General features: G+C 38.6%; 1 protein-coding gene across 1 annotated transcript in view; it reads left to right on the forward strand.

Moving 5' to 3' along the window:
* Positions 1-11,249, forward strand: part of NUP210 (nucleoporin 210) — a 60,514-nt gene extending 49,265 nt beyond the window's left edge. Inside the window, exons 31-40 of the mRNA XM_042880074.1 lie at positions 242-417; positions 2,089-2,306; positions 2,799-2,935; positions 3,771-3,894; positions 4,682-4,828; positions 6,535-6,785; positions 7,330-7,549; positions 8,093-8,188; positions 8,299-8,382; positions 9,396-11,249. Coding sequence (XP_042736008.1) covers positions 242-417; positions 2,089-2,306; positions 2,799-2,935; positions 3,771-3,894; positions 4,682-4,828; positions 6,535-6,785; positions 7,330-7,549; positions 8,093-8,188; positions 8,299-8,382; positions 9,396-9,496 — 1,554 coding nt within the window. The 3' untranslated portion in view covers positions 9,497-11,249. The remainder of the gene's footprint in view (positions 1-241; positions 418-2,088; positions 2,307-2,798; positions 2,936-3,770; positions 3,895-4,681; positions 4,829-6,534; positions 6,786-7,329; positions 7,550-8,092; positions 8,189-8,298; positions 8,383-9,395) is intronic.
* Positions 11,250-15,034: the final 3,785 nt, after the last annotated feature.

Below are 15,034 nucleotides of genomic sequence, written 5' to 3' on the forward strand. Positions count from 1 at the left end.
TATAGGTAACTCTGCCTGAGTGGAGTGGCTTAGCTTAGGCAGCCTCCAGAGGCCCATATTAACCACAGCCATTCTGTGAAATATGTGTATGGTAATAAAAGTTACATGTCTCAGTACTGTTAGATGGCTAACCATACAGGAAGTGATTGCTGAAGGAGGCTTTGCATGGTAAGAATGCTTTTAGATCTGTTTTTATAGAGGCATCAGAAAAAGGAAAATCTTTCACTCGATGTTTTTACAGGTCTACCCCATCTCATACCTAAGAATCTCCATGAGTCCTATTCTGCGTACACAAACCAAAGAGGCATTACTGGCTCTACCCCTGGGTGTGACACTGACGTTTACAGTCCATTTTCATGACAATTCTGGAGATACTTTTCATTCACATAACTCTGTGCTCAACTTTGCAACAAACAGGTAGGCATCTGCTGTTGGATTTAATTACAGAGAGCACGTAATGCCAAATGCACGTAGGCCAATCACGGCAAGGAACAAAAATTGCTCCAAAGATACCAGTTGAAGATATAGCTTCGACTGGGATTACAAAAGAAAGTTTCATCTCTGAGGTCTTCAGAGGCAGTGTGGAAGAAAGAAGAGTTCCAGTTTGTAATTGATATTGTGTGGCAAATGGAAAGTTGCTCAGATAAGCGTGCTCCCTAGTGGGGCCTGCTGGGGTACATTTCTGCTTTAAGTGACTCTGAATCATCAGATTGCATACATCAGCAGCCTATATAAACAATTGATCTCATTAACATTTGCTTCCTCTTGCCTCTCCTCCTCTCCTTTTCTTTTAGAGCCTTGTTACACTGACTCATGTCTTATATAAGATTTTCTGGTTCAGGGGCTGTCTCTTCAGATAAGCTTGTACAGTCTTCACATGGCAAAGCCAAGCCTCACGCAGACTTCTGCTTTTTGCCTCAAAAACTAATAAATATCACAAAACAACCTTCTCTGGTCAGAAGTAAACTGTCATTAATTTCATTACTGTAACAATGAGTTTTTTGCACAGCATGTCATGGTTACAGCAGGACAAGGAGAAATGTTTTTAAGTTGAGGGAAGGAGGATTTAGGTTGGATGTCAGGGGGAAGCTCTTTACTATGAGAGTGGTGAGGTGCTGGAACAGGCTGCCCAGAGAGGTTGTGGATGCCCCATCCCTGAAGGTGTTCAAGGCCAGATTGGATGGGGAATGGGGCAGCCTGGTCTAGTATTAAATGGGGAGGTTGGAGGCCCTGCATGTGGCAGGGGTGTTGGAGTTTCATGATCCTTGAGGTCCCTTCCGACTCTGGCCATTCTGTTGCAACTCAGATCATGATTCAGAAAAACGGGGTTGAGGTCAGAGAGGGGAAGGAAGTTGAATGTAAGATTTTCTGTCAATCTAAATGAACCTAAATGATCTGCAGAAATTTCTGAAGCTTACAGAGGTCTGTGAGTTAGCAATACCATTGCTTCCTAGCTAGATGTGCCAGAGCTGCATCGGCACAGGACTGATAATTAGCCCTAAACACAGAAGCATTGCTCATTAACCTCAGGTGCAGCACTCCAGTGACCCAGCTCTATTCATCTCAAGACTTTGACTGCTGTCTTTGTGGTGCTGCCAGGGTTGGAAGTCTTTGTGCTGTGTATGCTTAAGTGCTTTGTGTTAGTTCACTGGGGACTGCTGAATGTTAGGAAATATTGGATCTTGTAATCAAATTTGATTCAACTTTGTAAAGACGTGGTTGGAAAGCTGCATGTCGCAGCTATAATTTATTTCCTTATTGGCTCCCTGAGAAAAAAGAAAAGAAACAACCTAATTTCTAAAATTCTACTCTTCTTAAAATTAGGGGAAGAGTTTTCATACATTGTTATAACCTTAGTATTTCTTCAGCACATATGTAGGAATGGCTATGAAATTTACCTCACCAACACCTAAATCATCTTTCTATCTTCCTTATTCTGTCCCTGTTCATTAGAAGATAACCATCAGAGGAACGCCATATGCAGCATATGAAAACAGTGTTTGTGCATGCTATCTATGGTAGAAATGAAGACATTAGCAAAATTACCTTTTTTAAAGAACCAATGCTTTTTTGTGTGCGTTTATGTAGAGATGACTTTGTACAGATTGGGAAAGGAGCCACAAACAACACATTTGTGATCCGGACTGTAAACGTAGGCTTGACCTTGCTTAAAGTCTGGGATGCAGAACACAGTGGAATTGCAGACTACATCCCCCTTCCTGTGCAGCATGCCATTTTTCCTGAGCTCACTGATGTGGTTGTAGGTGATGTCCTCTGCTTCAGTACTTCATTCACAAACCAAGAAGGTAAGTGGCATTTCAGTCATTCTGTTTATGCAGCTATAAAATTGACATCAGTCTGACTCCTTCTCAGGAAAACTAGATGCATAATTTATGATGTTTTCTCAGAATCAAATGTCACTGTTCTTGTTAATGATAAAAATAGCTTTGATCAGCTCTTCTAATTTTAATTGTATCGTGCAATATGTTGGCTGTATGGAATCTGTGAGCGTCAGACTTCAGAGTTTTCCATTCTGTTGGCTTGAAAGGCTGTTATTTTTTTTTAAATGGGAATCATGCAAAGAAGCTATCAGGATGGTTTGACTTCACTCTCTGTTTGTAATTCTTAGTATTAACAGATTTTTGTCCAGGTACTTGCAAATTACATGTCTGAGTTTGTGACAAAGCAAATCAGTGCTGCCCATACAATGGGTGTGCACACAAAGACACCACATCAGTTTATGTCACTGGGGCAACTCACTCTTTCTTGTGCAGTGTACAAACGGTGTGTCTTTACAGGCCTGCCAGGGATATGGAGCTCTTCATCAAACAGTGTGCTTCAAATCGACTCCAAGACTGGTGTAGCTGTCACAAGGGATTCTGGTGTTGCCACGGTCTATTATGAGATTCCTGGAATACTTAAAACATACAGAGAGGTAAGATATTGCTAAATCTTACCAGAACTACTGGAGTTTGTTTGCTTTGGCATGTGCCCTATATTTATGTAGTTTATTATTTATATGGTTTATCTAGTTAAATGAAAGATAAATATAGAAATTTAAATCATTCATTTCAAAGGAGAAAACCTTAGAAATGCATAAGTATGCTTTCTAACTGTTAGGCAGGAACATATATGTCAAAAAAATCTTGTTTTTGTTTTTTTTAAATCACCTATGTTAGAATAATCTGAGATCAGTGGTTCCTGGTTTTAGCTCATACTGTTCCTATACTGTACATTTGATTGCTTGGCTATGGTGTTTCTAGATGCTGGACAACTTTTTCAGTTCAGGCAGAAATGTCAGCAAGAAGTTTTAAGTAATGTACTGTATTATGAAGTATTGCTGATCAGAACTATTTGATTAATTTTTTTCTACATTGCAGTTGTACTTTTGATGCAATTCACTGCATCATCCTGACATAAGCACATTTATTATTTATTAATTATTAAATTATTTATTATTTATTAATAATTATTTATTTAATTTTTAAAAATTGAATTCAAACTTAAAACTTTATGCCTGTTGTGTGGGGTAGATAGAAAAAATAAAAATGTTTTACTAACTTAAATTGCCTCAGGAGGCAATTAGTAAAATTAGAGAAATTCTGTTGATTTTATAAAGACCAACACAAACTCGTGGGGCTTTTATCTGTTCTGTGTAAAAGGGTGAGTGCTCCACAATCAGTCCAATCTCATTTTGCCTCTATTTCTTCTGCTGGTATTTTGTTTTTTAATACAATTTTTGTTAAAAATGTACTTCATCCTTTATTCAGGTATTGATTAACATACCTCAGAGGACTACAGCAATGCATGTAAGAGGAGTGAAAACCAGCTTACAAGGAGTTGCAGCCTCAAAAGTAATAGTTTTGATTGGAGAAAGAAATAAAAATTTGCAAGGTATGATTTGAAAAATATATATATATAGATTAAAATGTATTGCATAGTATGTTTGTATATTCATGATAGGTATGGTTTTGAAGGGCCTGTGAAGCTGGTGTAGGAATTTCTCCATGAACCTGTAGTGCATATCCAGGCTCCCAGGAGCTCTGTGAAGCTTAGGGCCAGGTTCTGAGCCTATTATGATCTCACGACTAATACAGTAAGCAGATAATGGAAGGGTTGCTTTTGATCGTATAAAAAAAATGGTTAAGAGGCAATTGGCTGAATATTAGCTTCTATATTTAATTCCGTTTGCCTTCTCAGTAAGTTAAGCATGCTCACTAAAGTTGACAACTTCATTAATATTTTTTAATTTTTTTATCTTCATTATTATTTTAATTATAAACATCTTGCCTTTGCTTACTGAAATATAAATCAAGACTCCATGATCACATAAGCTATCCAGCAGGCACATCTGAGCTGAAAATCCTCGCTACTTCATTCTTTCCTTTAACCAAATTATTCCTGTCACATACGCATGCATATGAATTTGTTTTGTACCTATATATATGTAGATGTACGTATGTTTGATAGATATATGCGTATATATAGCTGTAAAATCTTCATTTATTCTCTCTTTTGAGATTAGATATAAGATAATTTAAGGTTATCATAACCTTGTGAAACTAGCTGGAAATAATAGACAGCAGTTCTGTTTTGGAAGGTAGGAGAACACCTTGCTATTTCAGGCTGTTTGTTTTTCATGGGGAAGTCCCATATTTACTATTTTTTTTCTTTCCCTTAGGGGAGTGCTTGCCTGCTCAGATTGAAGCCATTGCTGAATTGCAACCACAATCCATTATCAGTTGTCATGTGAAATTTGACAGCGATGCATTTGACTTTCCAGCACATGATGTATTTATAGCAGAACCTGGATTTGATGCAGTTTCAGGTAAGATAAGAGAAGGTGCCATGCTGTAAGCAGACACTTGGAATTCTGCTGCAGTGTAGTCCAAATGCAAAAACAGATCTTCTGCTGAAGCCTCTGAGCTTTGTTGTTTTGGATCTCAGCTTCAGTGAGTCCCTAATGTGCATTCTCCTTGTTTAGTTCAAGAGTTTTCTGCATTTGATAATGACACTGGTATGTTTTCTGGAAACCAGTGGTGGCCCATTCTGTATTTTTATTCCACACTTATTACTATAACTCAAAAAAACTCTGCTTTATGCAATGCTGAGGAAGTATTTTGTGCAGAGGGACAACAACAAACTTTGATAAACTTTTCAATTGTAGTGACAACAAATTTAGGTCAGAATTTTGCAAATTACCATTATTTTTATAGATATGTGGGCAGTCTAATGGTACTTTGAGACAGAAGTGACAGTATTGCAAAATGTAGGCATTATACACCGGTTGCACTCTTTTTTATAACCGGGTTGCACACTTTAGAAAGCTGGTAGCTGTGATATTGTACTCCAGCTGAGTAGTTTAAAAATAGAAATTAAATAAGAAGTATCTTGCATGTGGCTTAACTCAGAAAAGTGTCAGGCCCCATATTTGTTAAGTGATACAAAGTTTAGTTTGAGTATACTTGCTTGGTTTCTTAGACTAAGCCAAACACTTCCTTCTTCAGCTGCTTCAAATGAGCACTCCAGTGACAAATGTTCCAAAATTGGAAAGCTTTGCAGTAATAAAGAGCTTGTAGGTAAATGTATGTAGATGTGTTCTTGCTAGACATCAATAGCTTTGCTATATACTGACGTGTGGTAGAAGACCAGGATAAGAAAAGTAATCATGAGTTTTTGTCATCTGGATGTCAAGGATCATTAAATCTCACTGAATTATCCTTGCAGTCAAAAACCATTTGTATTGGTTGTTGACCTTTTAGAAGTGCTGCCACTGTTATTGAGGTATAACTAACCTTAATTATTAAAATGAGAAATAAAATAGTTTAAAAGCGAAAATCTGTTGAACATGATGCATTTTGAATTCTGCAGTTTAAACATTTCTAGAACTTACAAAGCTTTCATGCTTCTTTGCAACCCAAGTGCTATTTCTTTTTTAAGAAAGCTAGAATTCTTATATACTTCTAAAACAACATGAACTGAGACTTGAAAGGGGGGAAAATTACCAGATACTGTGGAAATAGAATTAATATTGTGAAAGTTGTCTGCAGCGTGTGGTTCATTACTACAGGATGACTTTTAGAAGAACCATGAACTGTATGGAAATGACATAAATTGTCCAGTGAGTTAGTCCTTAACCCATTGTTTAAAACACTGCTGCACACTGCATAATAGTGGCTGTCACTGGTACTTTGTAAGGGAAAGAAAATAAGGGTAAAATAGTTAATTAGCCAAGCTCTGCTTGTTACTTGTGCTTTGAATCTTCCATACTGCAGGAGTGTTTTTTACTACACTTACCTCAATGCTTAGTGTAGGGCAAAAATTGTGTTGCTTTAGTGCCAGGATTGTGATGCTTGGGTGAGTGATGCACTGTGTCCAGTTCACCCACCCGTTCCTAATTCCATTTGAATCTTTTAGTTCTTCTCCAAAGGTGTCACAAAGATCCTGTTCTGTGTGGAGGGAGGGGAAAAAAACAAAACAGCTCCAAATCACCAAAAAGAGCAATTAACAGTCAAACCTTCTTTGGTTTTGTAGGACATTACACGTGTTCCATCACAATGCACAGGCTTACTGACAAGCAACTGAAGCATCTCAGTATGAGTAAAACAGCGCTCAGAGTTACGGCTTCAATCCAAGGCAGTCGCTTCTCTGGAGAACAGATTGGCACTGAGGTGCCATTCAATCCTGGGTTTTATGCTGACCAAACAGAAATGCTTTTAAGTAATCATTACACAAGTACTGATGTGAAAATATTTGGTGCTACTGAAATTCTTGATACCCTGGAGGTAAGTGCATTGCTGGAAAATATTAATCACTGTTGGAAAGCATTTTGAACTGTTACATGCAACTTTCTAACCAAATAGACTGTGCCACATTTGCCATCTCAAGATTGTTTTTGAGATGATTTGGAAACGTTTATTGTATTGCTCCCAAGCTTTCATTTCTGCTTCAGGCTAAAAGAATTGTGTTAGGCTTACCTTTGTGCTAGCTGGGATGCATTAACTAGAACAGACTGGGGAGTAGAAAATCTGCTTGATCCCTAGTGGCAGGGGTAGCTGTTTGCCCACCATTCACATAGCCCAATAGAAGATGCTTTCATGTGTTTGGCTGAGACGCACAGAAATAGCAGTTCGTAGGTCAATCTTAAAAATCAGGAGCGAAATGATGCAAGTATGAGTGTAATATTACAATCAAGTCTAGTTCCTGCTGAGGGATGAGTTGCCCTAGGTTTGTGGAACAACATTTTTCTGAAGCACAGCCTGGGAGTTGGATGTGTGCTGTGTTTCTTCAAGTGGTCTTTTCAGGTTGTTGTTTTTTTTTCCTTGGCAGGTGAAATGCGGGTCACCAGTGGTGAAGGCATTCGAGAAGGAGAAATCCTATGGGCTGCCTAGTTACATAGTCTACACCGTTAGTCTGTCTGACCCAAGAGTTTCAAGCCAGGGATCCTTATCAACTGCTCTGACTGTCTCTAGTCCTGTGACTGACCAGACTATCACTATTCCAGTGACAGTGATTTATTTGACTGACAGAACCAGCGCACCAGTGAGACGTAAGTTTATCTCTAGACTTCGTGTGCCGGAATAAAAGTATAAATTACATTAGTGTTTGAGATGATAAAATCTGGTGTGTTAAAATCTGAACTGACAGCTCACGTTATCACTGACATTCAAACAGCTCACTGTGACCGGAAGACTTCAATGCTATTGCTCATTAAAACCAAAGCAGAATATATTTTCCTCCTGGGCCAGCCCAAAATACTCTGAAGTTGGCATAAATATCCCAGTGTTAAAGTATCCAACAGTGTTTATTTGCTTTGCTTCTATTTACTCTTAGAATAAAAATGATTAGCAAATTGGGCCTGAGGAGAATAAAAAGACTGCATATCAGTGTCTTAATTTATTATTGGTAAATTTGAAGAGTGCATTATAGATGGTCGTTAGTATTGAAATCATGCTAAGTTGATTAAGTTTGTTTAGAATAGCTACTCAAACTGAAGGAGCCAAAAGAGAGTGAAGAAATAGCTAGTAAAGCAGATTGGAGAGACAAGGTGCTCTTGTAACTTTATATTGTTCTTTCTTAATTGGTTCTACAGATGGAGCAAGTCTATTCCAGCACTTTCTTGATTCCTATCAAGTAATGTTCTTCACACTTTTTGCACTATTAGCAGGGACAGCTGTTATGATCATAGGTAAGAGAATAAAAGATCACTAATTTTTCTATAACTCCATGCAATACTTTAGTAGTGAGATATAAAGGAAAAATGTCAGTGCTAAGTCATGTTTTCTAACTGTCTTGCAGTCTATCATGCAGTTTTCTCACAAAAAGAACAGCACACTCATCCAGCGTTTACCCCAAGGACACCTCCTCAACACAGCCATAACAGTAAGCAGATGTTGTCCAGTTACAAATGAAGTAATTGATTAGTCTAGATACTGCATTTGAATTGAATGTAGGGATGTATGCCTACTAGTCTATATTCTGAGTTAAATGACAAGAGGCATTGTGTCAGTTCCTGGAAAATTTGTTGTTACTCTCCCCTCCTGGTTCCCCCAGCTGCCCTTTTCTCCATCACTAATCCTTTTGAAACTCCTGTCACATGTAGCAACATTGGAAATGAGCATGCTAAAAGCCTGAGAATTAATGAAAATCACCAGGTGGCTAGAGGGGAGATCCACAAGGATCCAAGGGGAAGTAAAGCAGCAATCAGTTGCTGGTACAGTATGCTTGGCAGCTGCTGACTGGTTGCTCCATTCATGTGACATCAGCTGAGCTGCAGCATGGCTGCTTTTCTTTTGCTGTCAGCAAGCTGTGAGGTTCTGGGAACTGGAGCTCCTGTAAGAGGCAGGAAAGGGCAAATATTAGGGGGATGAAGGGCACAAATCTATGGAAGACTTAGTTATGTTGCTCAGGAAATAATTTGTTACTTCATTAGAAGTAGAATGTAGAATCAAACTTTCAGAAGCATGTGTAAAAAAAAAAAAAAGCCTGTTTGTTGCAGAAGTCCATGATGAACAGTAGCAAATAATGTACACATTATTACAAATGTAGTTAAGATGTTAGACAGTTACAGTCCTACTTGTAAAAATATCTGATACTTCAGATAAAATATGACAAGTTCAACCTGAAAGCTATTTGCTGAAGTGAAATGTATTGTGCCCTCCTCAGAAAGCTTTGTTAATTCTTTCATTTCTTAATGAAAGACCTGCAAGGTTTTGATACATGTAGGATCTCTCCTCAACAGGCAGTAGGCTAAAGGGCTTGTTCAACTCAGAATGGATTGTAAGACTCGCTTGCCAGGTGTTCCAGCAGATGATGAGTAGCAGTTATTTTTTTTTTCCTACTTCCCCCACCAATCCTAAGTATGATTGTTTTTCTCATTTTCCCCTTCTTTTTAGGTTTCTCTGTATCACCTGTGCTTTCCTTCAGCCCTCAGACCTCAAGCAGGAGAACAAGCCCATCAGCCACGCTCTGGAGCACTGATTATGGCTCACGTTAGGGAAAGAGCACTTTTCATCATGAACTAGGACTGAGGTGGACTAGGGGGAAATAGTGCCTTTGAGGATAAAGCTTTTGCAGTTTGATGCAACTCATGTAATCTCTTGAAAATAACCAGTTTCTTTTTTCCTTTTTTTCTAATATTTAGAGCTCTTTGCATTTTTTTATGTACTTCATTTCTCTACAGTTTATTTTACCTGCTGCTTTACGCAAAGTTGATGAGGATGAATGGACAAAAAGCAGTGTTCATGCTAAGCTAGCTATCTTGCAATTCAAGCAGTTAGAAATTGTCTAAGTGACAGTGACCCAAGTTTATTTACTCTTGCAAAAATTAACTTTCTGTTTTACTAGGATTTTAAAAAAGGGAAATAGAAAAACAAGTTAAATGTGAGCCAAAAATATTGTGTATTTCAAGTTACTTAATTTTGATTTGGACTCAGGAATGTACTGCACTGATAAGTATTCTTATGTTTAGCCTTACAATGTGATTCATCATCATAATTTGCTGTTTAAACATCAGGAATGCTGGAACAACTGTGAACAGATTTTGAAGTGGTTGTTTTTTTTTTTTTTTTTGCTTTGTTTTTTAACCAAAAAAAATTAAAAAAAATGTCTTACAAGTGTGGCTTCCGTGGGGTACAGCTGCAGTGTTCCTGTCCTGTTACTGTGTAAGCACTTTTTTGGATTGGGAATGTGAAAGCATGTGCCTTCTAAGAGGATTTTCTTCTAGTAGTAAATGGTTTTAATTGGAGGCAATTATTTTACCTGTTGCTGATTAAAAATTACATTTTATATTAGTTATTTTACACATAGAAGTACCTCAAAAACTGAGCCACCTCTTGTTACCACTAGTTACCTGTTGCACTGGAAAGTAAGTGGTTTATTTCATACTTAGAATGAGTGACCTTTTCAGTTGGTTCAATCTGCTTATCTCTAGTGTGTTTGTGTACATAATAATACAGTCACATCCAGAATTAACTTAAACTATACCGTGAAACGTGACTGGTATGACCAGACTGAGGAATATTTGTACTTGAATATCCTATCATTAAGAGTACGTTTATAGATCTTTTAAGTACAGCATAGCATTTCAGTGCATAAGAATTATTAATTTTTTTAATTGGTTTATTATAGCTTTTTTCCTTGTCTGCGAGGACGCACAGAGTTAAAATGCACAATTCAGGGTACATCAGAAAGTATTTTGCTATATTAGGCAGCTGATCACTGTGTATGTTCAGATAAATTTTGCCTTCTAAGCAAGATGGCAATGAGGTCTGGTGACTAGAACTTCTTTTCAAGTTGATTTTGAAAAGGATTGGATGGGGACTTGTTGTATTACTTGGTCCTTCTACTTCCCTGAGGACAGGAAATATTACCTCAGTTGGAATTCTTCATTTGGGAAATTATCATCATAATCACAGTAACTTTAATATGCAGACAGTATTTCATAGCTGACAGGTGAGGAATTGTTTACATATAAGTAATATCAGTGTCAATTGTGAATAATATTCTGGGTGTGCAAACTCCCCTAAGGACCATAATGAAAGTGATCTCATGCAAAGTGTGAAGAATTAGGTGGAAAAAAAATTTGAAGGAATGGATTGCAAACAGTCTATGGTATATATTTTTGGTTTCATACAATATTACAGAAAAAAAAACACTGTTACGTTCTGAGTATTGTATAATTAATTTTCTAGTTTTGGAAAATGTGTGCCTTACATGCTACTACTAAAAATGGACAATTTGGTTGTAAATAATCGTTTGTATGTGTATTATTTAATAAAGGTTTGTAAGAATCCTTCAATATACTGCTGACAAACTTTCCTTTTTGTGGCTACTCAGAATTTGGCATGTAATTCTATTAGTTGTACTTCCTCTTCTGTGTTTCGTGCCCAGCTTTTGTGAGTATACCTCTCCTTCCACAGCACCAGTGCAGTAATATGCCATTCTCTCATGAATGTTTTTGTGTTGGCTTTTTTTTTAACAATACAATTTCCTCTGCTCCTGGTATGAGAGGAAGATTTCTAGCTGTGAAGCCACGTGTATGTCTTAATGGTTGAAACAGAGAAGATGGGAAAAGTCATACAGGATAGCATCAAAACAACTTTTGCATTAACGTGGATCACTAGAAGAAGTGCTGCTCTTACACTGTTACTGTTGTGTTAATGTGGTAATTGCATTGATTAACAGAGTAGTCTTGTTAATGTGTTATTGTGCATGTTGTATGAACTGTAGAGGTAAAACGCTTATATACAGAACATAGCTGGAGAATGAATGAGGTAAAGCTTTTGGATATATGCCCTTAATGAGAATGGAGGTGAGTGGAAGCTAGTTGTCTCATCTTAAATCTTAAATAAAAAACATGGTGTGATGTTATATTTTATAGTGATAGATATATATTTTTAAAAAGTCTGTTAGGAAGTGGCTGAGAACCACTGTCTCGAGTAGGTGTCAATGGTATATATCAACTCAGTCATTTCATATTCTTGCAGCCCCTCAATATCTGCATGATTTTTTACAGTCATACTTTTTCACATTTGTCAGTAATGTAATGATTTTAAAGTATGCTGACAATTTTTTCATCTGCTGTTTCTTATCAGAAGCTTTTTTCATTTCCACTAAGTGTTGTCAGTTCTTACTGAAGTCGGTGGTGGCTGAGGAAGCAGCTCTGTCCCTTTCAGAGAGAAATGAAAGGGCTGTGGACATAGTAATGCTAATGTGATAAACTTCTTGGAGATGCTCCCAGGAAAGGTTTTATTCCCCTCTTCCTTTCACTTCCCATTCAGCCTCCCAGTTCAGTGCTGAATGTCCTGACACACGTTGCTCCAAGTGCTGGGGATACTTTGGCGAATGACCACTGTCTATTTCAACTTTTTAGGCAAGTAATTGCAGTCTCCTGGCATACGTCTTTATGAAGTGCGATTTGCCACAAGCAAGAATCAGAGGGGGATGTTGAGAAGGAAAAAAGTGGGAATGAAGAACTGGAATGGGTCGGGTGGGAGCCAATCTACTCCAAGAAGTGATGAGGCTTTTGACTTCACAACACTCTTCTGGTCTGTCGGAGGGTGGGATCTGGTGAGATGCCAATGTAAATACTGGCATTTCTAAAAAGGTTCACCTGCTGCTCTTTCCTTGTCTGAGCATTTTGCTGGAAATATGGACAAATGGTACATTCTAAACTTACGTGAGTTGATCTGCCTTCTTGAGTTCATCGGTTAACAAAAAAATCAGGGCTGTATTCATTTTTGTTAACTGATCAACTCCAGCAGAGTAGGGCCTGTCTTCACTTTTGGTAGGAATTAATGTAAAGAAGCAAGCCAATCTGCAAGCAATGTATTTAAGCCCTCCTCAGCTGCAGATCCCATCCTGAGCTGCTCAGCAAATCGTGCAGTGAAGCGCTTGTAGCAGCTGGGCGCCATTTTGCAAACACTGCGCCTCGCCTTCCCGCCACAGTTTGCTCTCAGCCAATCACAGCAGCCGTGACAGACGGTGCTGCCAGAGCTTGGGCTGTGCTGAGGAGAGCCTGAGGGAGCTGCCTGAGAGAGCACTGGCTGCACAGAAGTTCCTCTCAGCCCCTTTTCATACTTATCTTTTTGGGTTTTTGTTGTTTTTTTGTTGTGTGGTTTTTTTTGTTTGTTTGTTTTTGAAGTTCTATCTGGGAGGAGGCTTGCTATATACTTTGTTAGTCGAAAAAATTGGAGTGGATGTGAAAAGTCATCTAAAAGGTACGGTGGACACTGAGCACAACAGGGTTTAGAAAAAGGAGGAGCTAACTTTGTTGGAAAGCAGTTATGGTGAAATCCCGGTCAAGCTGCACTATCTGTGTGGAGGAAAGGAAATCCCGTGCCAGCAAAGCAGGCAGTGCTGGCTGAATTGCTGTTGGCAAATGTTCAAGTGCTCAGAAGGAAAGAAGTGCCAGGAAAGCAGTTAAATTAACAGTCTGAGGATTGTACCAAAACATCACAAAATAATAAGAGTACTCGTTAGAATTATGGAGTATAATTGCTGTTTCAGAAATACATGTATAGCTGATTAAAGCTAGCCCCAGGTCTCCTGTGCCTCTCAGAGGCAGAAGGACTGAGTGAGGATCAGCTCTTTGCTGAAGTGACAGTTATTTCTCCCACATACAGTAACCAGGTCGCGGTTAGTTGGAGGATGTTTGCTTGTGACAGCAGACGTGCCGTTCTGGTGACAATGTGATTGGCTGCAACCTGCGCAGTTCCCTGGTGTGCTTCCTGTGAGCAGGGGTGCGTGGAGGTGGGGTGTCTTCTGTGTGTGTGAGCAGAAGTGTTTTAGAGACACCGCAACCAGCAGGACGTGCTGGGCAGCTGAGCACTGCCACACGGTCACAGGTTATACCTCAGCCTTTTGAAGTACCGAGAGCCTGTTTGCAATTCATCCAGAAAATTCCTGCTCATCAACAGCTGCATTGCAAAGGAATATTTGTATATTAACTTGTTACCTCCCCCTCTCCCGCCTTAAAAAGCACAGCAGGGTACTGAATAAAATGTTGAAGCAACCTCTTTAGTTAAAGGTCATCCTGATAAGGAATCAGAGTTATTGTGTGGAGTTTTAGGAGAAGGTTCTCCTAGTAGCTTGTTTTATCAGCTCATTTGCTGACTTTTGTTTTTCTACTTGAAGAGGTTATGTTTTACTGGTATTAATCTGGCATCTTCTCCAATTACTGCATTTTCTTTAAGAGAGTGTCCCGATTTTTTCCTCTATTTGGATGTTAACATGTATCCTCAAGGTACCTGCCTGGAAGTCATTCATAAATCTATGGGTTTCTTAGTACAGTACGCTGTAATAAAACAAAATGCCTCTTCCTTCTGGTTTCCCCAGTTAAGAGATAAAACTGGAATGGAGCAGTGACCAGCTGGGGTATGTTGCTTGAGCTCTCATCTCTGACAGAGAGTCTCCTAAGAGAAAGCAGTCAGGTAAAATCCAATGAAAGCATTTCTGATGCTGTAGACACAATCCATGTGTACCAATTGCTTTTGGCAATTTCTTTAGACAGTTTTTTTTTAGTGCATATACAAGCCTGCCATTATATTGTAACAAGCTGAATGTAGGTGGGATTCTTGAACTATAGGTGGGATTCTTGAATGAATGCTGGTGGAAGCCTTTAGGAAAAAATAACCAAAAAAACTCTCACACAGTAGTGAATATTGAAGGCAAAGTCTGTCCTCATTGTTTTGAGGAAGCGGTAGCACCTGGAAAGTCCCTTCTATTCCACAAGTGCAACAGACTTACTCATAAATACTTATGACCTCTCAATCCTTACCTACAACAGTAAGTGCACAGGTTGCATTAATTTACATGGATATGAAGTCTTTGAATGAAGTAATTGTTGCTTGCCTATTTGTAAACTACTGCCACCTGTGTCTAGGCTTAGATCTGCATACCACTTATGCCTAAATATGGCCTGCAGCTTACACTACCAGAGAGTACCAAGCAGTTCATTTCTATAGAAGCAGAAAGGTAGGTATGTATAGCAGAATGTGCCTTCCCCTGCATTTCCTAAACCCTGACCTTTCCT

Source organism: Lagopus leucura, unplaced genomic scaffold (assembly GCF_019238085.1).
Source record: "Lagopus leucura isolate 7727_CA_CO unplaced genomic scaffold, USGS_WTPT01 Super-Scaffold_100026, whole genome shotgun sequence".
NCBI lineage: Eukaryota > Metazoa > Chordata > Aves > Galliformes > Phasianidae > Lagopus > Lagopus leucura.